This window comes from Nicotiana tabacum, chromosome 20 (genome assembly GCF_000715075.1).
Source record: "Nicotiana tabacum cultivar K326 chromosome 20, ASM71507v2, whole genome shotgun sequence".
Taxonomy (NCBI): domain Eukaryota; kingdom Viridiplantae; phylum Streptophyta; class Magnoliopsida; order Solanales; family Solanaceae; genus Nicotiana; species Nicotiana tabacum.
In genome coordinates this window covers 102,941,422-102,968,611 of record NC_134099.1, presented here as the reverse complement: position 1 = coordinate 102,968,611, position 27,190 = coordinate 102,941,422, and the positions used below count along the sequence as shown (strand labels likewise).

Genomic DNA, 27,190 nt, shown 5'->3' with positions numbered 1-27,190 from the left:
TGCAAACATCTGCCCTCTCTCCACTTTAAGCAAATTAAAAATCAAAGAGGAGAGGATCCAGAAGAATAGCATTTGCGTACGGGGGTTTGACGGTGGAAGCAGAGATTCATTTAGTGACATAGTGTTGGAACTGACAATAGGGCCAGTTGAATTCACGATGGAGTTTCAAGTACTGGACATAACTGTTTCTTATAATTTGTTGTTGGGTCGACCATGGATCCATGCTGCTAAAGCAGTCCCGTCAACATTACACCAGGCGGTCAAGTTTGAATGGGATCATCAAGAAATAGTTGTGCATGGGGAAGAAAGTTTAAATGCTCACAGTAGTTCCATTGTACCGGTCGAGGGAATAGAAAATGACCAGAGACCATGGGTATACCAAGTGTCCGACACAGTGTCGGTAGAGAAAATTCCAGAGGGGAAGTACCTTCCGAATTCAAAGATAACCTCTGCATCAGTCATGGTAGCCTATGAAATGTTAAAAAATGGTTTTATACCCGGCAAAGGTCTGGGCTCATCTTTGCAAGGAATTATACAACCAGTATCTCTCCCCGAGAACTGGGGAACATTTGGTTTGGGATTCATACCCACTGTCACCGACGTAAGAAAAGCCAGAAAGCTGAAACAAAAGGCATGGGTTCTTCCAAAACCGGTCCCACATCTATCAAAGTCTTTTGTCAAGACCGGTGCTAAAAATCGCCCGATAACAACAATTCCTAAATCCCTGGTCAATCCTAAGGAGGAATTAATTGAAAGATACGAGAAATTGTTTGACGATGTGAATATGGTGGAAAGCGGGGAAGGTTGTAGCAACGCAGAAGTTCAATTCGTTGGGCCAGAAACAAAGCTTAATAATTGGAAAGCCACACCTCTCCCCATTTGAAAGGAGTTTTGGTAGTTTATTTTTGATTTTCCTTCAGTTTGTTTAGGTTACCTCAGGGTTGTAATCCCAATACTTATCTTACAGTTTGTTTGAAGTGTGCAAACCTTGTTATATTTCATCATCCAATAAAATACAGTTTCCTTTTTTCATTATCATTCCTTTTCTTCTTTTTCTGTACAGTTCTTTTTACGCTGGCTCTAGTGATATGGCATGCATGAGGAATCCTCAGCCCAGTCTTAAAAATCAATCTGGTTCCGAAATAATAATTCAAGAAATATATTGTGATTATGAATCAGAATATGATGAAGATGAGGCTTTTGAAGAGATTAGTAAAGAGTTAATTCACTTTGAGGAAAAAACCAAACCTAACCTGAGTGATACCGAAGACATCAATATAGGGGACACGAATAATATCCGGGAAACTAAAATAAGTGTCCATCTCGAACCAAGGATCCGAGAAGAGTTAATTAAAGCACTCATAGAATTCAAAGATGTTTTTGCATGGTCATATGACGACATGCCGGGCTTGAGCACTGATTTAGTAGTTCACAAATTGCCCACCGATCCAATGGTGCCTCATGTCAAGCAAAGGTTGAGAAAATTCAAGCCTGATATGAGTGTGAGAATTAAGGAAGAAATCACCAAACAGTTGGAAACAAAGGTCATTCGAGTCACTCGATATCCTATTTGGTTAGCTAATATCGTTCCTGTACCAAAGAAAGACGGCAAAATTAGAGTATGCGTCGATTACCGCAATCTCAACAAAGCAAGTCCAAAGGATAATTTCCCGTTACCCAATATCCATATTTTGATCGATAATTGCGCCAAGCATGAGATAGGATCTTTCGTGGATTGTTATGCCGGGTATCATCAAATTCTAATGGATGAAGAAGATGCAGAAAAGACGGCATTCATCACACCATGGGGAACTTATTGCTACCGGGTAATGCCATTCGGTTTAAAGAACGCCGGGGCAACTTAGATGAGAGCAATGACCACAGTATTTCATGATATGATACACAAGGAGATTGAGGTATACGTGGACGATGTGATCATAAAATCAAGGCATCAGGCCGACCACGTTGGGGATTTGAGGAAATTCTTCTTAAGACTTCGCAGGTACAACCTCAAGCTTAACCCTGCCAAATGCGCATTTGGAGTTCCATCTGGAAAGTTGCTGGGATTCATAGTCAGTCGGCGAGGCATCGAGCTAGACCCATCAAAAATCAAAGCCATCCAAGAATTGCCACCTCAAAGGAACAAAACTGAAGTAATGAGTTTGTTGGGAAGGTTGAATTACATCAGCAGGTTTATTGCTCAGCTTATGACAACCTGTGAGCTTATTTTCAAATTGTTAAAAAAGGATGCTACTGTCAAATGGACCGATGAGTGTCAAGATGCGTTTGATAAGATAAAAGGATACCTGTCGAACCCACCCGTACTGGTCCCGCCGGAGCCAGAAAGACCTCTGATTCTTTACTTAACGGTCTTGGAAAATTCATTGGGTTGTGTATTGGGGCAACATGACCTCACCGATAGAAAAGAACAGGCCATCTACTACCTTAGCAAGAAATTCACAGCTTATGAGGTTAAGTATACTCATCTGGAGAAGACATGTTGCGCCCTAACGTGGGTAGCTCAGAAGTTGAAACACTATTTGTCTTCCTACACTACTTACCTCATTTCGCGTCTGGATCCATTGAAATATATTTTTCAAAAGCCTATGCCAACAGGGAGACTTGCAAAGTGGCAGATATTGCTCACAGAATTTGACATCATCTATGTGACTCGGACTGCAATGAAAGCCCAAGCACTGACCGATCATTTAGCCGAAAACCCGGTCGATGAGGAGTACGAGCCATTGAAAACCTATTTTCCCGATGAAGAAATAATGCATATCGATGAGATGGAGCAAATTGAAAAACCTGGCTGGAAACTTTTCTTTGATGGGGCTGCTAACATGAAAGGAGTCGGGATAGGAGCTGTAATCATTTCTGAAACAGGGCATCACTATCCTGTTACGGCTCAATTGCGATTTTATTGCACCAATAATATGGCTGAATATGAAGCTTGTATTTTGGGGTTAAGGCTAGCCGCAGACATGGGTATCCAGGAAATCTTAGTCATGGGAGATTCGGATCTTCTGGTACATCAAATTCAAGGAGAATGGGAAACCCGAGACTTGAAGCTCATACCATACCGACAATGTCTACATGATCTTTGTCAGCGGTTTCAATCAGTGGAGTTCCGACATATTCCAAGGATCCATAATGAGGTTGCCGATGCATTGGCTACCCTGGCATCAATGTTACACCATCCAGACAAAGCTTATGTGGATCCAGTGCATATTCAAGTCCACGATCAGCATGCCTACTGCAATATGGTTGAGGAGGAATTTGACGGTGAACCATGGTTCCACGACATCAAGGAATATATCAGAATGGGGATATATCCAGCACAAGCCACAGGGGATCAAAAGAGAACCATTAGGCGATTGGCAAATGGATTCTTCTTAAGCGGAGGAATTTTGTATAAAAGAACACCAAACCTTGGATTATTAAGATGCATAGATGCCCGACAAGCTACGGCTGTCATGTCTGAAGTACATTCAGGAGTTTGCGGACCCCACATGAGCGGATATGTGTTGGCAAAGAAAATCCTCCGAGCTGGTTACTATTGGCTTACCATGGAGCGAGATTGTATCAGTTTTGTACGCAAGTGTCATCAATGCCAGATACACGGAGATTTGATTCATTCTCCACTATCCGAGTTGCACACAATGTCGGCACCATGACCCTTCGTCGCCTGGGGCATGGATGTGATTGGACCCATTGAGCCGGCAGCATCCAATGGGCATAGGTTCATTCTGGTAGCCATTGATTATTTTACCAAATAGGTTGAGGCCCAAACATTCAAATCAGTGACCAAGAAAGCTGTGGTCGATTTTGTCCACTCAAATATCATATGTCGATTCGGAATCCCAAAGGTGATCATCATAGATAACGGTGCTAATCTTAACAGTAACTTAATGAGGGAAGTATGTCAACAATTTAAGATTATACATTGCAACTCTACCCCATATCGGCCCAAGGCGAATGGAGCAGTCGAGGCAGCCAACAAAAACATAAAGAAAATACTTCGGAAAATGGTAGAAGGTTCAAGGCAATGGCACGAAAAATTACCATTTGCGTTGTTGGGATATCGTACTACTGTTCGCACTTCAGTAGGAACAACTCCTTATTTGTTGGTATATGGCACTGAGGCAGTAATTCCTGTAGAAGTTGAAATTCCTTTCCTTCGGATCATCGCCGAAGCTAAGATTGATGATTATGAATAGGTCAAAACCCGTCTGGAACAGTTAAACTTGATTGATGAAAAACGATTGGCCGCAGTATGTCATGGCCAATTGTATCAAAGAAGAATAACAAGAGCATACAACAAAAAGGTGCGTCCCCGGAAGTTTGATGTGGGTCAACATGTGCTGAAACGTATTCTTCCACATCAGGTGTAGGCAAAAGGCAAATTTGCCCCAAGGACCATTCATTGTGACCAGAGTATTATTGAATGGTGCACTATGTTTAACAGATATTGAAGGAAAATGCATAGACATGGCTATCAATTCTGATGCGGTAAAGAGATATTATGCATAACTTTTTGAATGTTTGTATTTGACATTATTTCGAAGATTGGAATGACAAAGGCAATTTATTCTGCTATCCAAACACTATACCCTTTGCTTCCCCTTTGAGCCACATTTGTTGCTTTCCTACCCTCTCTTGGAATCAATGAAAATCAAATATGAAAAATACAATTAAAAAAAAGGGAGAAAAATAGAAAATCACTATTATTGTAGTGAACTACATTTGACCTGATTCCTCAAAGAGGATACGTAGGCGCCTCACGGCTCGGTCATAGGGTGCACGATATGCATAATGTGCACAAAAAGAAACATCAAGAGACCCCAATCAAGAAACTGGGGCAGGAATTGTATTGGTAATAAGAAAAAATTCCAAGAGTTGTAATTTTAAACCCATATCAAAATTGTTTAACTTTTGATTCCAACCACATACCAAAAAGACCTTTTGATCAATCTTAGAAAAATGCCGAGTTGAGCAAATGAAGATGGTTCATAACACTCTGGTCCAAACAAGAAAAGAAAGTAAAAATGAGAGAGTCTTATAGGTGAAAACCCACACGGGCACCATGAGACGACGAAAGATGAGAGAAAGTAAAATGAGAGAGTCTTATTGGTGAAAACCTTCGCAGGCACCATGAGGCGAAAAGGAATTAAGAAATGAACAAATGAGGAAGGTTTGTCGGTGAAAACTCTTTAAGATATTGCAAGTCAAACAGGTCTGTAAAATGAAAAAAAAATGAAGTTGGGTTATGGAAATTTTGGGAAAACAAAATGAAACAATTGAAAGGAGATTGATTAAAAGACTGGGTTGATTAATCCAAAATGCATACCATGATCATTGGTGCCAGTGACTCCAATCAGATAAGTCCTTTATTCTTTCTCCAACAGTCATCCAAATTGGGATGTTTTTCTTTTCATTCTAGATTGTCAAAATCGTCATGTTTTCGTCACTAATAATCTTACTCTTCTAAAGCTTTTGAGATGAGTTTTATTCCAAACAAATAAGAAGGAATGTCAAGGTATACTACCAAAATTCAAGATTGCATAGGACAAAAATACGGCCATGATGGGCAGGAGGTAATAGAATAAAAATAAGATATGTGTGTAAGAAAAGTGGAATCAAAAGTGGTTCAACAATGTCAGGAGAGACATATGATTACAGTTGAAAGGGTTTGAAGTGAAAACAACAGTTGGGGATCTTATAGTCAAGGATCAATTACAAGGACAAAATAGTCTTCTCAACCATTCCAAGGCAATAAAACAAGACGAAGAGAAACCCCACCGTCGGCAAGAATGCCCCAGTTAACCACCCTGCTTTAAACTAACAAAATTTTCTTTGATTTAAAACAGGGGCAAAAACAACATTTGTGTCAGGCATCCACCTGAAGAATAAGGAAGAGCAATGGAAGTGTTAGAAGTCAGGCATCCACCTGAAGAATAAGGAAGAGCAATGAAGAAGAAATCAGGCGTCCACCTGGAAAATGAGGATGAAGAATTGAAGAAGAAGTCAGGCGTCCACCTGGAAAATGAGGATGAAGAATTAAAGAAGAAATCAGGCGTCCACCTGGAGAATGAGGATGAAGAATTTAAGAAGAAGTCAGGCGTCCACCCGGAGAATGAGGATGAAGAATTAAAGAAGAAATCAGCCGTCCACCTGGAGAATGAGGATGAAGAATTAAAGAAGAAATCAGGCATCCACCTGGAGAATGAGGATGAAGAATTTAAGAAGAAGTCAGGCGTCCACCTGGAGAATGAGGATGAAGAATTAAAGAAGAAATCAGGCGTCCACCTGGAGAATGAGGATGAAGAATTAAAGAAGAAATCAGGCGTCCACCTGGAGAATGAGGATGAAGAATTAAAGAAGAAATCAGGCGTCCACCTGGAGAATGAGGATGAAGAATTAAAGAAGAAATCAGGCGTCCACCTGGAGAATGAGGATGAAGAATTAAAGAAGAAATCAGGCGTCCACCTGGAGAATGAGGATGAAGAATTAAAGAAGAAATCAGGCGTCCACCTGGAGAATGAGGATGAAGAATTAAAGAAGAAATCAGGCGTCCACCTGGAGAATGAGGATGAAGAATTAAAGAAGAAATCAGGCGTCCACCTGGAGAATGAGGATGAAGAATTAAAGAAGAAATCAGGCGTCCACCTGGAGAATGAGGATGAAGAATTAAAGAAGAAATCAGGCGTCCACCTGGAGAATGAGGATGAAGAATTAAAGAAGAAATCAGGCGTCCACCTGGAGAATGAGGATGAAGAATTAAAGAAGAAATCAGGCGTCCACCTGGAGAATGAGGATGAAGAATTAAAGAAGAAATCAGGCGTCCACCTGGAGAATGAGGATGAAGAATTAAAGAAGAAATCAGGCGTCCACCTGGAGAATGAGGATAAAGAATTAAAGAAGAAATCAGGCGTCCACCTGGAGAATGAGGATGAAGAATTTAAGAATAAGTCAGGCGTCCACCTGGAGAACGAGGATGAAGAATTGAAGAAGAAATCAGGCGTCCACCTGGAGAATGAGGATGAAGAATTGAAGAAGAAATCAGGCGTCCACCTGGAGAATGAGGATGAAGAATTTAAGAAGAAGTCAGGCGTCCACCTGGAGAATGAGGATGAAGAATTGAAGAAGAAATCAGGCATCCACCTGGAGAATGAGGATGAAGAATTGAAGAAGAAATCAGGCGTCCACCTGGAGAATGAGGATGAAGAATTGAAAAGGCAATCAGGCGTCCACCTGGAGAATAAGGGAATACAATTGAAGGATCAGCAGTCAGGCGCCCACCTAAAAAACAGAATGGCAATGTAGTTTGACATTACGGGTTGAAGTCAAAAGCCCGCCCATATGAGAAAGGAGCACACGTAAAATCAATAAAGCAGAGGAGTCCAACCAAAACCCCAACAAGAAACAACAAGAGTCCCAAACAAATAAAGGAAATACGAGGCACAATGAAAGGAAATGCGGAACAAGTCAGAAGCAAAAGATGCCCAAAAGTCACCAAGACATCAAGACAACAAGAAACGCAAGGGCATAATCTAGATAAGATTCTGTAATTCATATACCATAGTCTAGTTTAGCTTTTGTTTTACCTTTGAAGCAAGGTGTAATAAGGAGGCCAGCAAGCAGTAAAAGCAGCACAAAACAGCAGTAACATCACAGTCCCACGGTAGTCCCAGCTACCCAAAACTTCCCGAACTACATTGACCTGATTCCTTTATAGCCAAGGATATGTAGGAAACCTTTGAAGCAGGGGTTCGGTCAAATCTTTCAAAAAATGCTTCCCACGGAGTATTTGAACGGGCAAAAATCGCTCGTATCCGCTCACTTTATCTTTGCACGAAAACTCTTCGAGTTTCCGCACAAAGAGGGGCAGCTGTGAGCACGTGATTTTTGCCTCACGAAAACTACTCCAAAATAAATCAAAAATAAAATAAATTTCTTTTAGTATGCAATTTTTTTAGAATTTATGTGGCATTTATTAATTGTTTGTGTTTGTCCATAAATGTTTGCTTTGATATAATTAAACGAAAATAAAATAAAAAATACATGTTGCATGCATATCTAGGATTTAATTATGCATTTAAAAGTTAATTTAAAGAAAATCACAAAAATATGCATTTGTTCTAGTTTTAATGTTTCACTGTGTGATTAACGTTTTGTCTATGTGTTAAATAGTTGTTAAAAAAGTAATTAATATTTTTGTAAGGTTAATTTTGTTTTATAATTTTAATTAGGATTTTTAATAATTAGGAATAGGATTAGGAAATAAAAATGAGTTATATGGGTAAAAATTGGACCTGGACTGAAATCCAGGCCCAAACAAAATCAATTTCCCCACAGCCCAATTCAAACACCCCATGTCCGTCCAATGCAACCAAAACCAAACGACGACGTTTGGTCATGTTTTATCAAGGGCCGTTGGATTAAATCAATCCAACGACTGATATTCTACAACCCTTACCCATAACCCTTACCCGACCCACTGCCCCGATCCAATCCTTTCCCTCAACTTAAACCAAACGACGTCGTTTGGTTAAGTGAGCTGATCCTGACCGTGTATCTTACTTGATCGGATGGTCAATATCCATCCACCCCATCCTTATATAAGTCCAAATACCTACCCCGGCCCCTAACTAAACACCCCCCCTCTCCACTGTTCATCATCATCTCCGAAAAAATACACCCCTAACCCTAGTCGCCCTAATTCTCCATTGCCTGAAGCCCGGCGGCAACAACGCCGCCGGTCACCACCTTAACACCCTCGACTCCTCACAACCCCCTCTTCACAGATCTGGTGTTAGTTTCCCTCGAATCAGACCACATAGTCTCGAATCTTCGATTGAAGGTTGGTCTGAAATCCTGACCTTCTCCGATGACTTCCTAATTAACACCATAGCACCTCCTAACCTGCCTCGTTATGGATCTGGTGTTTGTTTGGCTCGAATCACCTCAGAGTTCTTCGAATCTTCTTTTGAAGGTTCGAGCCAAACATGAACTCACTCAGATTCGTTCCAAACTAACATCAAATGACCCCTAGGCCTCCCTCACCCTTGTGTCATCTTTGGTTCCCTTCGAATCTGCCCAGAATTCGTCGAACCTTAAATCAAAGAATCTGAAACCCTAAAATATTTCCAATCGTGGAATTTTTCCAAATCAAGTGAAGGATTGAGGTCTAAGAGACTTTAATCGAGGTATTCTCAATTGAGAATACTTCGAATAAAGTCTGTTCAGCCTCAAAAGGGTCCGAATCCAAGTTGAGTCTGAGTCCGGGTAAAATTAAAGATTCAGAGATATTTTTCCCATTTCTTTTGTTTTCTACATATATTGTTGCCTATTTCAGTAACCTGTGTAATTTTTCATATTTTTGTTTATTTAATTCTATGATTCTGTCTCATACCCGTCTATTTGATCAAATAAGTGAATTGTTTCAGTTGATTATATTTGTTTACAATGTGTGTAATCGACTCGATTAAGTTCGCCGATTAGTTATATTATAAAATCCTGTTTCTGAAAATGCTGTTTGAAATGATCTGTTTATTTGTTTATAAAATGATTGTTGGCAAATGTTGTAGATAATCAGTTTGATTAATACTCGTCAATTAAATCATCCTTGTTTATAGTTCAATAAGTTCATCAAAAGGATGTTGTGTATGTGGTGATTTCTGAGCAGTAAGTTTCAGGGCATTGTCAGTATATTGACAATGCTCATGTATTTGTTTGGATCTTAGTTCAATGTTGAAATTCAGTTTAAATTGTTATGCTGAATTCAGTATAATGTTATTGTGATGTTGGGTTTGAATTCAAGTTTACAAGGGTTGGTTAGATACAACTGTGTTAGGAAGTTGATAGGAATGGTTATAGCTGTTTAATTCAGAAAGATAATCGAGTTTGAACAGATTTTAAAATCTGTTTTGTATCAGATTCTGATTTCTTTAAGGTCAGTAATAACAGTAGGCTTTCAGGGGTACTATTGGGAATGAAACAGTGAGGGTAGTAGTGTGCTGATAGTGGAGTGTTAATGGCTCTTATTTAATGTAATAATGGGAAACAAAGGGTAATGGGAGTGCTGAAAATCAGGAAAAAAGATTTGTAATGGGATTTAAAGTAGTAAAAGCAGATTTTAATGGGATTTTCTGATTTTTAAAAGAAGAAGGGGGTCCAGGCAGCACTGAAAAGAAAAGGGGCAGACCTGTATAAGATAGAGGGGATTGGGACTGATTGAAAAACCCAGATTTTAATACACATAGATATAGACATTAAGAGATACACAGAAATAGAGAGAACAAATCTGAAAGAGAAAAAAAAAGAACGAATCTGAAGATACGAGAGAGAACAGACACAGAAAAGAGAGAATACAGAAATAGAGAGAAAAAAGGGCTGAACATTTAAGAGAAAGAAAAATTCCGAAAAATATTTAAGCTTTCAAAATAAAAATAAAAACTAAAAAAAAAATCTTCTGCTTTCTTTCTTTGTTTGAAATCAGTATTAATTGTTGTTGTTTCATTCAAAGCTTGAAGCTTTTGTTTTTGGGATTACTGCTCTACTGGTTTGCAAACTCTTTTCCTGGGTTGTTACTTTTGCTAGGCTGTTGTTGCTGTGTTGTACTGTTATTACTGCTGCTGATTCTCATCTTCATTTTCTGTTGCTTCCAATATCAGGTATATAATTTAGACTCATGTTGTGGAAAGCTTCAACATTTCCAAATAAATGAAGTTCGGAATTATAATTATGTCTTTTACTCGTTTAAATCTATTAGTTTAAATTTCAGTTTTGTTTCAGTTGGTTAATATAGTAGCTTACATTTGATGTGAGAACTGTTAGTTAATTATCCCTTTAAAATTCGCATAAGCTTTGTAATAATGTTATTTATTTCAGAATTTCATTAAGTATAGCTATATTCAAATTATAAGATAGGGAACATGGCAGAAAGCTAGCCATTAATTAAATCTTATGATATTGTTGGCTAAGTATGGAATAGTATGGAAGTATCAAGAAACTACATTACTAGCATATTTTGTCACAAAAGTCCGATTTTATTTAAAGCTAGATTGATGTAAGTTGTATGTTGTTCGTACATGGCGTGATAACAGTTACATGTATAACCATAAGTGAAAGGTGAGTTGATATAATTCGTTACGAGGTTAGAATATTAGGAATGGTTCAGACGTACAACTATATTGCATGTGATGCAATTTTATTGAATCAATTTGTATAATAGTTCTCTTTCTTATCAACTTAATTCTTATCTACCATTGTAAACAAATTAACCAAACAATTATAACTTTGGACTAAAAACAAGTATATGAGAAGGATATGGGATTTATAAGCATGAATTGCAACATTTTATGTCAAGGATATGTAGAAATAGAGTTCACATTAAATATAACAATGAAAATTCTTCAGAAACTATTAATTTGTTTATCAAATTAATTCTTTTCCAGTTTTATATGCGATTCGATTTTTGGATATATTAATGTTGTATCCACGATAAAAATGGTAGTTTTTTTTAGTTACATGTTGTTTGTTTCTTTTTCATATCATTAATTCTTTAAAATTTGAATAGTTTTGAGGTATATAATTCATACGCGTAAAATAAGACTTGCGGTCAACACATAATAACTTTTGAATTCTTTTCAAGAAAATTTAGAGACGTCTAAATCAGTGTTTCTCTATGGCTTTCATATAAAAATAAGTGGATGCAATAAACAATTTGTAGAGAATTTTATCAAGAATATTTTGTGAAATTAGGGATACGTTCGCGTGGCCTAAATTACATTTTTTAAGGCAGTTCGGATTATGCGTTCGCGCAACTTTGAGCCAAAATTTTAATAAAAAGAGATTCGTCGGAGGATATTAAATTAATTTCATAAAACCCGAGATGTGCGGTTCACTATTTAAGAAAGGCGAATGTTCTTAATTTTATTTTAAGCACAATTTCGAATATCAAATAAATTTTTTATAATAAAAATATAAAAATATTATCAACCTTTTTGTGTACACGTATGCGTGGCACGATTCTCTACAATTATAAAAGGTATATAATACGAATATACGTACGCGTGATTCGTTTATATAATTGTAAACAATCTAAACAAAAGCGGTAATAAAATCGGGCAACAAGAAAAAAGGTATTTAGTAAATCAAGATAATTAAGCCAAATATAAAAATGGTTAAGCGACCGTGCTAGAACCACGGAATTCGGGAATGCCTAACACCTTCTCCCGAATTAACAGAATTCCTTACTTAGGATTTCTGGTTCGCAGAATAACAAACAGAGTCATATTCTCCTCGATTCAGGGATTAAAACCGGTGACTTGGGACGCCTTAAAATTCCCAGGTGGCGACTCTGAAACAAACAAACAAATCCCGTTTCGACTGTCCTTTAATTGGAGAAAACTCCCTGTACCCCCGCGAGGGCGGAAAAAGGAGGTGTGACAATCATCACTAGGCTCTCGGCCTGATATCAACAAGCCATCTTGTGGCGTATAAATCTCAGGCCCTCGGCCTCATAATCATAGTTAGTGTTTCCTCACAACATAGGCCCTCGGCCTTACTCAGTCAGAATCTCACAGCCACTCGGGCAACAGTAAAACGTAGTGCTTAGCCCAAAATATCATTTAAGTGTTAAAGCAGAGTAAACATGGCTGAGTTATGAAAAATAGTAGAATATAGCATGACTGAGTTCAAGTATAAAATCAAAATAGTGAAGAAATATCAATAAAAATCCCCTAAGGATTCAAATAGTTGGCACGAAGCTCAATTATGACATTCAGCCCAAAACATGATGATAACATATAGTTTTCAGTCAAATACACGGTAAAACAGTCATTCGGGATGGACTAAGTCACAATCCCCAATAGTGTACGACCCCGCGCTCATCATCTAGCATGTGCGTCACCTCAATATAGCACAACAATGTGCAATCCGGGGTTTCATACCTCAGAACATCATTTACAATCATTACTCACCTCAATCCGGTCCAAACTTTAGCCTGCGATGCCTTTGCCCCTCGAATCGGCCTCCACTTGTGTCGAAGCCCAAGTGAAAATAATCAATTTACAACACAAATCCCGAAATTACCAAAACCCGACCCCCGGGCCCACATCTCGGATTCGGGTAAAAATTACATAAATGGATTCCTTATCACTTCCCGAGTTCATTCATATCAAAAGCATCAAAATCCAACCATAAATGACCCCTCAAATCTCAAATTCTAGGTCTCCAATTTCAAGCCCTAGTCCTTCAATCAGGCTTAATTTCCATGATTAATTAGGTGGAATTCACATTAGAATCGGGTATTAAATCCATGAATCTTACCTCCAAGTGATTCCCCTTGAATCTCTCTTCAATCCTCTTCAAAATGCTCCAAAAACGCTCAACAATGGTGAAAATAAACCCCAAAATCGCGGACAAGACCTCTATTTAAACATTCTGCCCAGGTCTAAAATCCTTCTTCGCGAACGCGGTCAAAGCCTCACGTTCGTGAAGCATAAAATAACTTTGACCAGAATTTCCTTTTCGCGATCGCAACCTGCCCATCGCGAACGTGATGCTTCCTCAGACTAACACTTCGCGATCGCGTTTCCTCTCTTGCGAATGCGATGAATGAGATCCCCTGGAGCTCAGCTGCCCATTTTCTTCTATGCGAACGCGATGCACAAACACTCAGCCATTCGCGAATGCAGAGCCTTCCTCACGAATGCGAAGGCTTAAATCCCAGCCTTCACCAACTGACCCTTCGCGAATGCGAGGTCCTACTCGCGAACGCGAAGGCCATTTCCTCTGCAACACTGATCAACAATTTCTGCAATTCCAAACATCATGGAATGGTCCGATTGACCGCCCGAAACTTACCCGAGGCCCCCGGGACCTCAACCAAGCATGACAACATATTCCATAACCTCATTCAAACTTGTTCCAATCTTCGGAACGCTCAAAACAATATCAAAACACCAAATTCGCATCGGATTCAAGCCTAAGTATTCCAAGTCTTCTAAATTACGCTTTTGATCAAAAACCCAACCGAACCACATCCAAATGACCTGAAATTTTGCACACACATCCCAAATGACACAACAGAACTACTGCAACTCTCAAAATTCCATTCAGACCCCTATATCAAAATCTACCTATCAACTGGAAAACGCCAAAAAACCAATTTCGCCAATTCAAGCCTAAATCTATTCCGGACCTCCAAAACACATTCCGATCATGCTCCAAAGTCCGAAATCACCTCCTGAAGCTATCCTAACCATCAGAATTCACAACCGAATCCTCTAACACATAAGTCAATATCCATTTAACTTTTCCAACTTAAGGTTCCTCAAAAGAGACTAAGTGTCTCAAACCTTACCAAATCCTTTCCAAACCAGATTCAATCAACCCGATCACATATAGAACTGATAGACAAAGCAATAAGAAGCAGAAATGGAGGAAATGGAGCAGTAATTCATGAGACGACTGGCCGGGTCGTCACATCACCATAAGAAACAACCGAAATAGCACGACATCACCCTTTGTGAATTAACTCTTTCATAATCATGGCACGACATTACCCTTCGTGCATTAACACTCACAGAATATGACACAGTATCATCCTTCGTGCATTAACACTCATAGAATATGGCACGACATCACCCTTCGTGCATTAACACTCACTCACAATATCGTGCACGACATCACCCTGCGTGCTTTACACTCTTCCTCACCCAAACAATAGAAACAATAATATCCCGACAAGGGAATCAATAATAACCAATCTCGTTTCAACAACTAACTTCACAATATATGTCACCACTTGAGTCAATACTTAACAATTATCCAATACCAGGGAAACATAATAAGACTTGTTCAATCATGAAGAATAACTAGTTTAAGCATGAACAGTACGTAATAAGAGACACAACAATCACAAGTACATGACTCACTTGCATGCTATGACCCAACAACAACGTATAGATACTCGTCACCTCACCTATACATCGTATTCAAACAACTAAACACATAGCAAATAAGACAACAACACCTGTTCCCTCAAGCTAAAGTTAGCCACAACACTTACCTCGATTCCACGGCCAAAATCAAGCCTCAATTACCGTTTTACTTCTCGGTTCCACCTCCAATCCACTTGTATCTATTCATAATTAACTTAATAACATCAATAAATATTAAAGAACTTAATTCTAATGCTTAATTATAGGTTGGGTTTTTCCCAAAAGTCAAAAATTGACCCCGGGCTCGCTTGGTCAAAACTCAAAGTTCGGACCAAAACCCGATTACCCACTCACCCCAAGCCCGATTAAGTAATTGGTTTTGGAATCCGACCTCAATTTGAGGTCTAAATCTCCAAATTTCAAAATTCTCAAATTTCACCCAAAACACCCAGTTTCCCATGAAAATCCCTAGATTTTGTAATGAAAAGATGAAGTAGGTTGAATGAAATGAGTTAGAAATTGATTACCTATGATTTGGGGAAGAACTACTCTTTAGAAAATTGCCTCTTGAAGTTTAGGGTTTGAAACTTTGAGAAATGAATTGAAAATCCTGTCCAAAACTCTTTTGAACAATTGCAGGTATCGCATTTGCGATCACAGGTTCGCAAATACGAACTCGCAAATGCGAAGATTGTCTTGGCCTACTGTCTTCGCAAATGCGAACAAATGTTCACAATTGCGGCTACTGTTCAAGTCACATTTGCGATGATGAACTTCGCAAATGCGAAGGTCCCCTGCCCAGCCTATTGATCGTATTCGCAAATGCGATGCTTGCATTTGCGAGCCAGACTTCGCAAATGCAAAGTCTACAGACCTGCAATATAACAGAAAATTTCCTTAAGTCCAAAACACTCTGTGACCTATCCAAAACACACCCGAGCCCTCGGGGCTCCAAACCAAACATGCACATAATTCGAAAAACATCATACATACTTGCTTGTGCGATCAAATCGCCAAAATAACATCTTAAACAACGAATTCAACACCAAAACTCATGAAATCCCTAAGAATACTTGAAATTTCTATTTTTACAACCGGATGTCCGAATCTCGTCAAATTACTTCCGTTTTCTTCTAAATTTTACAGATAAGGTTTAAATATTATAACAGGCTTGTACCGGGCTCCGGAACAAAAATACGTGCCCGATACCTACAAGATCATGTATTGTTCACTTTCTAAAAACCATTATATTTTTCAGTAAACAATATTTTTCAAATTTTTTTTTCATTCTAGGGACCTCGGAATTCGATTCCGAGCATACACCCAAGTCCCATATTTTACTACGGACCCTACGGGACCATCAAATTACGGGTCTGGATCTGTTTACATAAAATGTTGACCAAAGTCAACTTAAATCAATTTTTATAGGCAAAAATCAATATATTTCTCAAATTTTCATATAAGGCTTTCCGAAAGCTAGCCCGGACTGCACACGTAGATCGAGAAAAGTAAAAATAAGGTTTTAAGACATCGGAACACCAAATCGGATTCTAAAACGAAAGATGACCCCTTGGATCATCTCACTTTTACAATTGCTACATCTTTTAGTAATTTCTGGCAGTTGAAACCACCTCTTCATTAATCTATTCAATGCACCTGTAATTAATATTTAATAAAAGGTTATTACAAAGGGTGAAATACACCTGAAACTTACATTTAATGAAAGGTTTTACTATTTAATATTTATTATATTAGATGTTTTATGTTTTAATATATTTTAATCTACAATAGGGGCAAAAATGTAATCTAACTATGAAGATAGGAGCTTTCAACTTTTAATATAATATGATTTAAAGAAGTGATTATCATTTTTTTTTATAGAAGTTACATTTTGAAATTGCAGCAACAACGGTTAACTCAGGCTACAGAGGAGACGAAATCAAGTAAACTGTAATGAATGCCTGAAAATTTTAACATTATTACATGCTTATACATCTCCAAATCATAACCATTTTAATAGTAAGCGACAATTCGAAAACCAATGAAGGTGGAAATATAATAAAACCAACGGGAAAAACAAAATCAAGGAACTTACAGCAAGACTTCGTTAGAGATAAATATAAGGTAGGATTTAAGGTGAGAAATAATTGGATGGAATAATAATGACACCGGATATTTAATAGACAACGAATTTTTCGGAAAACTACGAGTAGGAGAAGATGCTTATTGTAGTTTTTTACATATATTAAAAGAAAGGTAATTTTATGTAACGACCCAATCGGTCGCTTTGAGCATTTGCACTTCGTTCGGTAGTTTGAGGGTGTGAGCAACTTCGTATGATATATTATGACTTGTGTGTATCGTCGGTTCCGATTTTCGGATGATTCGGAATTGGTTTGGAAGAATGAATTTCATTGTTGAAACTTTAAGTTACAAGAGTTGACCAAGTTTAACTTTTGTGTGGTTGACCCCAGATCGGAGTTTTGATAGTTCCGTTATGTCCGCGCATATGCCCGAATTTGTATTTGGATATTTCTAGAAGGTTTCGGCACTATTTGGCGAAAGTTAGGAATTTGAAGGTTTGGAGTGTTCATAAGGTTGGCCGGGTGTTGACTTTGTTGATGTCGTGTTCGGATTTGGATTTCGTGAGTTGTATAGCTCTGTTGTATTATTCAGAACTTGCATGCAAAATTTGACGTCATTCCGGATTGATTGATAGGATTCGGCGCGAGTTGTAGAAGTTGAAAGTTCATAAGTTCATTAAGTTCGACTTGAGGCGTGATTTTGATGTTGTTATGCATGATTTGCGGCCTCGAGTAGGTCTGTATTTTATTATGGGACATATTGGAATATTTAGACGGGGTCCCGAGGAGTTCAGGTGAGTTTAGGATCAATTTCTGACAATTTCCTCTCATTTTTAGTTGCTGGTTTTTACTGATGTCGACACTGAACCGCGTTCACGTTGGATTCATCGCAAATCGCGAATAAGAAATTGGACTGGGCTATTTTATCTCTTTGCATTTGCGATTATTGAGTTGCATTCATGGTGTATGTGGGACTTGAGCTTCGCGTTCGCGTTTGGGGTGGTCGCGTTTGCGATGTAAGCTGAGAGCTGGAGCACTCTTTTTCGTGTCCTCAAGACGTGGCCGGGTTCGCACTGTGTGGCATCTCTGGGCATCGCGTTCGTGTGGGGAGCAGCGCGAACACGTAAGGCATTTTTTGGTGACAATTTATTTTGTTCATCACGAACGCGATGGTTTGTCCGCGTTCGCGAAGGGTTCGCCTGGGCAATGCTTATAAACACTCCATTTCGGAGATTTCATCCATTTTTGCATATTTGGAGCTATGGAGCTCGGATTGAAGCAAATTTTGAGACGATTTTCACGTGTTGGATTGGGGTAAGTGATCTTTAACCGGATTTAACTTTATTTCATGATTTTACCTAATTTACGGTTTGAATTGGGAAAAAAATGAGAATTTTTTGAAAACTTTCAAAAATGTAAAATGATAATTTGAAGGACGAATTGATGTCGGAATCTGATAATTTAATTGATATGGTTGGACTCGTATCGGAATGGGTATTAACATTTATGAATTTTGTCGGGTTTCAAGGTGGGAGCCCAGGGTTGACTTTATAGTTTTCTTTAAAGATTGAAGCTTTATTATTCGAAATTGTTCCTATGGTATTTTTATTTTTAGTATGAAGTTATTTTGGCTAGATTTGAGCCGTCTGGAGGGTTTTTCACACGAGAAGGCCATTTTAAAGCAAAGCTTCTTCAAGGTAGGTGTCTTGCCTAACTTTGTGTGAGGGAAACTACCCCTTAGATTTTTAGTTGATTGTGCGATTTGTGTTATATGAAGGACGTGTACACAAGGTGACGAGTGGTACAAGGGCTATATGTGGTATTTGACCGGTTTAGATTATCTGGACTCTTTTCATGCCTTTAATTGAATTGTCTTGACATGTTATGTCTCTTATTGTTAATCTACTCTTACATGCTTTATTTGACGTTGTTAGCAGTTATTGTACCCCTTACTTATTATTTTGCCCTTACATGCTTTAGTTGAAGTTATTGCCTTCTTGATTTCCTCGTTACCTTTTAATTATTGAGTCTCTTCCATGACTCCGTGCCTATTTGATAGTTGTCTTAACTGCTTTACTTGCGCACCTTAGTTGTCACGTGCTTTACTTGTCCTGTCATTTTTGTAATATTTGTTGCATTCCTTTGATTATTACGTGGTTTCTTTATTGACGTATACTCATATCCTTCGATTGTAGAAATTCTTGTAAATTGAGCTATTGGATTGTTGTTGTTAATTTAAATTGCTTATGGATCGAGTTGCGCACTGCAACATGCATAATAAGGGAGGATTGTGATATGATGATATGATGGGATCGGGTTGCACGTCGCAACAGGTGAAATAAGGGAGGATTATGTGATATGGTGAAATAAGGGAGGATTTGATATTGATACGGTGGGATCAGATTGCGCGCCACAACAGATTTTATTTGTTATTTTTGATATTGATATGGTGAAATAAGGGAGGATAATGTTTGTACGGTGGGATCGAATTGCACAACGCAACAGATTGTGTGTGCTGTATTCATTGTTGTATTGTGTTAGCTTTCGATATTTATCATATGAGATGTTAAGGACTAGTATTTTTGGATTTACTGATTTCGAGGATTGAGTTGTTTTCATTAGTTTACTGCTTTGCCATCATTTCCTGTTTTCCTTTCCTATTACTATTATTTTGGTGAATTGATTTTTAAAATAAATTTACTGAGCTGAGTCACTTTCTCATACCCTGCTGACATATTTATAACAAAACGGTTTTAAATAAAAAAAATTATTAATTTTCTTACCTTATGTGACTCTTAAATTAAAAATTTATTGTTTCATTCTGTACTTTACTGTTCTTAATAGTTGTCATATTTTACTTCAATTGATTTTTCAACTTAAACTCCTTAACTCATATGATGTTTTTACCTTACCTAAAAATCATTATTATGTTTTAATTTAGCAAATTCTATATTTAATTCAGTAGCTTATCTGATGCTTTATTTTACTTAAAAATATTATTTTCTTCCCCTAAATGATTTCTCAAATAAACTCGTTTTCTCATTTGATCTCCTACTTTATTTAAGATTGTTATTATGCCTTATCGTATATAAAAAACCTCTTGATCATGTTATTTAGCAATTTACACGGATACGATATACATGATAGCACGTGGACTTTGCCGTGCGAAAGAGATTTGGCAAAAATGTAGGCACGAAGTGCCATGCTTGTAAGATTTGGAAGTTGTCACTTATGATTTGAGATTTACAAGGAGTAGTACCTCGGGTAGTTCTTGTTGTGACTTTTGCATTAGGTACGATTTGATGGATTGAGTTGTCATCGGTTCCCTTTACTCGAGTTCCCTCATATGTCATATGTATCCTAACTATGTTGTCTCTTTATTACCTGGTTATTTCTTGTTGCTATTCACGCTCCTATTATTTTCACCGTTGATTCTAAGTTTGTGACTCTTCTGCCGTTGGTCTTACGTTGACGTCATTTCCTTGTACTCTCTATGTTATATCCTGCATAAATTTGCATGTCTGGTAGGTGTCTTGACCTGTCCTCGTCACTACTCTACCGAGGTTATGCTCGATACTACTTGGTACCGCTGTGGTGTACTCATGCTACACTTCTGCACATTTTTGTGTAGATTGATAACTACGGATTCTAGCCTATCTTATGCTCTCTTTTGCTTAGGTTTTGGATAAAAAATGTGTAAAAGTATTTCCGAAAACTAACTTATTGTACTTGTTTGCAGGGTTTGGTCAAAATGAAGCAAGAAAGTCATAACCAGCTCATAAAGAAGTTAAACTTGCACAAGTTCAAAGCTGAGATAAAAGCATTGACAGCGAAGGAAAAAAAGCCGTCGCGGAAGGTCCACCGCTAAGCCGGCCACAATTACGCTGACAACGGAATTGAGGTTCAGAGAAGGTGTTTTGGATGCAGACAGGGACCGCTGACTGTGATGAAATAGTGTGTCCGTGGAATACCTGATGTGGCCGCGGTACAAATTCTGCTGAGGGCGAAATAGAGATTCAGAGGCCTAGAAATTTGAGCTCAAATGAAGAGTGCGGTCCGCGAACATTTTAAGTGGCCGCGGTTGAAGACAATGCTGAGGCGGTTTCGTTTACGATCCCAGCAAAATCAAGCACAATCCCAGTCCAAAATGAAAGAAACGCGGTCCGCGTTTGGTTTTGTGTGGCCGCAAAAGTTCAAGCACTGAGGCGCTCAGTATTGCGCTGACAGGGGAACCTCCGTAGGGTATTTTTGTCCAGAATTTCAGTTGTGTATAAATAGATCCTTTTTAGATTTTTAGGGTATCTTTTGTATCAAGGAGCTCATGAACAGTCGTATTTTACTACTTTGAGTAATTTTAGAATAGCTTTAGCTTAATTTCTTAGATTTTATTCTTGTAATCAACTTTTATGGCTTATATCTCATCTTCTTCTTTAATTTTTACCTTTATTATGAGTAGCTAAACCCATTAGCTAGGGTTGTGACCCAACCCTAGTGTGGATATTTATTGGGTCTTCTATTTTAGGGCTTAATTGTTTATGGGTTAGTAATATTTAGCTTGATTCATGCTTTAATTGTAGAATTGGTGGTTGCAAACACTGATTCATGCCTTTATGACTTAGAATCTTCTTGAGAAAGAGGGACTAAGTCTAGGAAAATTACGCTACCATGGAATTGAGGTGCATTCAAGAGATTGATAGCCCCAATCAAAGGGTTAAACCTAGAGATATTAATACCCGACTTGAGCCAATTTTACTTGTATTATTTGAACACCCAATTGGGCTTGAGAAAGCCAATTAGGGCAAAGCCATTCAAACTACCTAGAGGTACAGAGTGAGTAATTATGTGTAATGGTTATATCACGAACACAAATATAGCAGGTTTGTCCTAAATTGTCGATCCCATTAGATACTCGCCTAGGTGAAAGTCACTTCCCTAGTGCTTTTTATCACTTGAGAAAACTTTACAAAAAAAAAGAGTACTTCGTTTATATTCAACAATCAATAGCACTAAAAGTAGAATAGTAACAAATCCAAACATGGTTAGAAGTGCAATTAAAAGAAACACGCATAGCTAGATTAGATAGAAACCCAATTCCCAACCAATATTAACTCCCTGTGTAAATCGATCCCGATCCTTCGGGTAAAAGCTGCATCGACCACTCCTTGCCATTACATAGTGGTGTAGGGTTGGAGCCGATCACTTTTTGGCACTGTTGCCAGGGAGTTAAACGGTTTTGGCTATCTATCTGACTAGTTGTGTGTCTTGTTTTTCTTTCCTTCTGTTTTACTAACTTGTGTGAGTTAATCAATTCAGGTACAAAATGGCAAATAATGATCTTATCGGAAATGTTCTCCCGAGGGAGGAGGTAGATGATAATGGTGAATATGATGTGCCTCTAGTACCTCAAGCTAAAAGAAGAGGCCGCCAGGATAATGACAACATTCCAGATCCTCCATGAGTAGCTCTTGGGGTGCTTCCAAATGAAGGGTACGCAAGTGCAATTGTCCCACCTCGGATCCCAGTGGGCAATTTCCAGATTACAAATGTCATGCTGACCTTATTGGAGCAAAGAGGGTACTTCACAGGCGCGCCCCATCAGAATGCATACAAATATCTAAAGGGCTTTGTGGATACCTGCTGGGGAAGCAAACAAACAAATGTGTTGGAGGATGCATTGAGACTGAGATTGTTCCCTTTTTCACTTAGAGGGAAAGCTTTGGACTGGCTCGAAAGACTCCCCAAACATTCCATCACTACATAGGATGAGTTGGTCGACAATTTTATAGCCAAGGTTTTCTCACCGGGAGATATGGCTGCATTGAGGGATGCGATCTTAGCATTTAAACAGGAACCAAATGAACCCCTTCATGAAATCTGGGATAGATATAGAACTATGGTCAAGGAATACCCCAACAATGATATGATTGAAGCAATGATCCAACAGACATTTTATCGGGGTATAAACACGACCAATCAATGTGTAGTAAACCAGCTAGCAGGGGTAATTTTATGAAGCTACCCTATGCTGAGGCCTGCGAGATTCTTGATGAGATGGTCGACATTTCCTCAGCCTGGCGGATTTGGGCAAATGTTCCTTAGGGTGACCCTCATGTCATAAATCTTCACAAGGAACTTCAAGACCAAGGACAAGCCATAGCTAAGTTGACAACAACCATGAACCAGTTAGCCAAAGCGCAACTTCAGTAGATTTAGGGACCAAAGAAAGTAAACACAATGGAAGGAGATAATCTTTTGGTAAACAAGAGGAGACAACATGGGCAACAAATGCAAGGCAATCAAGATCAATATGAGCAAGGTAGTAATGGTTACAACCTAGATGATAGGTATTGTGAGCAAAGTGATTAGGTTTTGTATGCCAACAACTATCTAGGACAACGTGGTAACGCTCCAAATCAACAATGGATATCGCAAGGGAATAATTAGAATTGGGGCAACTAAGGCCAAGGAAATTGGAGCAATAAAAACAATAACAACTCTAATAATTGGGGGAACAACAACCCGAATTGGGGTAACAATAGCAATTGGGGTGACAACAACAACTAAGGAGGTTGGAATAACGGTAATTAAGGTAATCAGGGGCCGAGTTTTCAAAGGCTTCCAATGTTTCAACAACCAAACAATCTGCCTCCATTTCCGTCCCAAGGCTCTAGCTCATCCAACAATGAGATAGGACAGATTGAGTTAATGTTTGAGCAAATGATGAAGAAGAACGTCGACTCCGATGCCCGATTGACGTCCCATAATACTTCTATCCGCAATCTGGAGGTCCAACTTGGCCAGATATCACAAGCTTTGAACACTCGCCCTAAAGGGGCACTACCTAGTGACACGGTAGTAAACTCGAAGGGTGGGAATAATACCGTCCATGCAATAGAGGTGACTACAAGGAGTGGTAGAGGTGGTGATGCAAGTAACTCCAAGCTAAAGGAAGTTGTGAGTGATGATGTTGAAGTGCAAAATGAAGATGATCCTATAGTTGTTGAGCAGGCGAGTGCAGAGAAGTTGGATGGTGAGGTGAGAATTGATATTCATGACAAAGATGAGGAGACTCAAAATGACGTGAACCCATCTAGGTAACACGTGATAGACATTCCGAAAATGGTAATGCCTAAAGCCAGGGATCCTTTGCCTAGGCCTCTTCCACTTTACCCTCAAAGACCATCAAAGCAGAAGAATGAAAACCAGTTCAAGAAGTTTATTAAGATTATGAAAAGTTTGTCAATCAATGTGCCCTTAGTGGATGCTATTTGAGAAAATGTTGGTATATGCCAAGTTTAGAAAGACTTGGTAACTAAAAAGAGATCTATGGATTGTGAGACCATCAAAATGACTCATCAAGTGAGTACCATTGTTGTGACGACCCGACCAATCATCTCATGAGTTACCACTCTATTTCCCATATTTTTGCTTCTTTATACTTTGTTATCTGTGTTATGTGGTATCGGGTTGGTCGGATCGAATCCGGAATGAATTTGGTAAGTTTTGAGAGACTTAGTCTCTTTTGAGGATGCTTAAGTTGGAAAAGTCAATTGAATATTGACTTATGTGTTAGAGGGCTTGAATGTGAGTTCTGATGGTTCGGTTAGCTTCATGAGGTGATTTATGACTTAGGAGTGTGATCGGAATGGGTTTTGGAGGTTTGGAATAGATTTAGGCTTGAATTGACGAAGTTGATATTTTGTCGATTTCGGGTTGGTTGGCGAAATTTTGATATAGGGGTCGGAATAGAATTCTGAGAGTTGTAATAGCTCAGTTGTGTCATTTGGGATGTGTGTGCCAAATTTCAGGTCATTCGGACGTGGTTTGGTTGGGTTTTTGATCGAAAATGGAATTTGGAAGATTTTAGAAACTTAGGCTTGAATCCGAGGTGTTTTAGTTGATTTGATGTTGTTTGAAGTGTTTAGATGATTGGAACAAGTTTTTATAAGGTATTGGGCTATGTTTGTGCTTTTGGTTGAGGTCCCAGGGGCCTCGGGGTGAGTTTAGGTGGTTAATGGAGAGGTTGATATGTTATTGCAGCTGCTGAACGTTGCTGCTTCTGGAGTTTTTGCACCTGCGGTTTGGGGACCGCAGGTGCAGCGCCACACATGTGGAAGAGGAGCAGTAGAAGCGGATTGTTGAGGATTTTCTAGGAACCACAAATGCGGTGTGGGACCGTACCTGCGGAGTCGCAGGTGCGGATGGCTTATCGCAGATGCGATTTTGGGCTCTTAAGTGAATTCTACCGAAGCAGAGGATTTAACCACAAATGCAGTACTACACATGCAGTTGAAGGACCGCAGATGCGGAAAGGCCTGGGCAGAACATATAAGTTATTTCATTTCGCGAGATTTAGCCATTTCACCATTTTTGACTTCGACTTGGGAGCTTATTGGGCGATTTGAGAGGGGGATTTCAAGAGAACTTCATTGAGGAAAGGAATTTGGACCTAAAACGCGTTTCTATGCTATTATTTCATGGATTAGAGCTAGAAATTATGGAAATCAAAGGTTAAAATTGGGGAAACTAGTGCTTGGAAACTTAGGCCTTTAATTGTGAATTTGAAGGACCATTTGGAGTCGGATTTGAGAACTTTTGATATGTATGAATTCGTGGGGAGATGAAGAATCTATTGATGTAAAAATTTCTGAATTTCGAGACGTGGGTCGGGGGGTCGGGTATTAGTAATTTTGGGATTTGTGCCCTTTATTGATTGTTTTCGCTTAGGCTTCATTCCCTTAGCATATTTTGACATCCTCGTTTTGGTTTTGGATAGATTTGACGCACGTGGAGGCTGATTCGAGGGGCAAAAGGCATCACGAGCTAGAGATTTAACCAGTTCGAGGTGAGTAATGATTGTAAATGATGTTCTGAGGGTTTGAAACCCCGGATTGTACATTGTAGTGCTATATTGAGGTGAAGCACACGCTCGATGACGAGCGTGGGGTCATGCACTATTGGGGATTGTGACTTGGTTCGTTCCGATTGATGATTTTACCACATATTTGATTTAAAACTATTTGGATCATCACTATTTGGGCTGAATGCCATATTTGGGCCTAGTGCCAACTATTTGAACCCTTCGGGAATTTTTATTGATATTTCTTCACTGTTTTGACTTATACTTGTACTCAGTCATGTTATTTTCCATTGTTTTACTACTCGGCCATGTATACTCAGTTTTAAGACTTAAATGATATTTTAAATGATGTTTGGGCTGAGAAACACTGTTTTACTATTGCCCGAGGGGCTTGTGAGGATTTTTGACTGAGTAAGCCCGAGGGCCTATGTTGTGAGGAAACACTGATACTAATTTGAGGCCGAGGGCCTGAGATATGTACGCCACAAGGTGGCTTGATTGATATGAGGCCGAGGGCCTAGTTTTGATGCCACGAGATGGCTTGTTATTGCGCCTGGGCCGTAAGGGGCCCCTCCAGGAGTCTGCACACCCCCAGTGAGCGCGAGTACCCATTGTGATGTGAGATTGAGCCTGAGGGGCTGGTATTGTTCTGAGATTTTGCCCGAGGGGTGGATTTGTTGATACTGTGTCAGAAGGGCGAACTTCTATTTGTTTACTTTACCTTAACTATCTGTCAATCACCCGTTTACTTGTTGCAAAAGGATTGTTACTTAGCTTTTCACTAGTTTACTGCTTTTAAATTGTTTTACTGCTTCATTATAGAATGCCTTGTGCCTTACGTGTTTTCTTACTTTCAGTCGTTATTTACATTTGTTACTCACTGAGTTGGAGTACTCACTTTACTCCTTGCACCCCTGTGTGTAGATTCAGGCATTGTTGATCCTGCCAGTGTGAGTTGATAGCTCTCGGTGGACATTCGGAGTTCACGAGGTAGCTGCTTGATGTCCGCAGACCCATGTTTCTCCCTCTTTATCATTTTTATCTCATATCAGACTTTTGTACTAGTTGTAGACCTTTTAAACTTGTATTAGGTTTTATAGATGCTCATGACTAGTGACACCCCGGTTAGGGCTGTGTTGGGTTGTTCTTCCGCGTATTTATGATATTATCTACTACTTTGGATTATATATTCACGTTTAGACTATTTGTAAATGCTAAATTGTTAATAATTGGAAAAATGGGAAGTGTCAGCTAGCCTTGTCTTCACGAGAGATGCCATCACGACTGGGTCCGGG

At 38.9% G+C, this 27,190-nt stretch overlaps 1 protein-coding gene across 1 annotated transcript in view; it reads left to right on the top strand.

Moving 5' to 3' along the window:
- LOC142174479 (uncharacterized) overlaps positions 1-20,903 on the top strand; it is a 75,120-nt gene extending 54,217 nt beyond the window's left edge. Inside the window, exon 3 of the mRNA XM_075240279.1 lies at positions 20,775-20,903. Within this exon, the coding sequence (XP_075096380.1) occupies positions 20,775-20,903 (129 nt within the window). The remainder of the gene's footprint in view (positions 1-20,774) is intronic.
- The last annotated feature ends 6,287 nt before the right edge of the window (positions 20,904-27,190 follow it).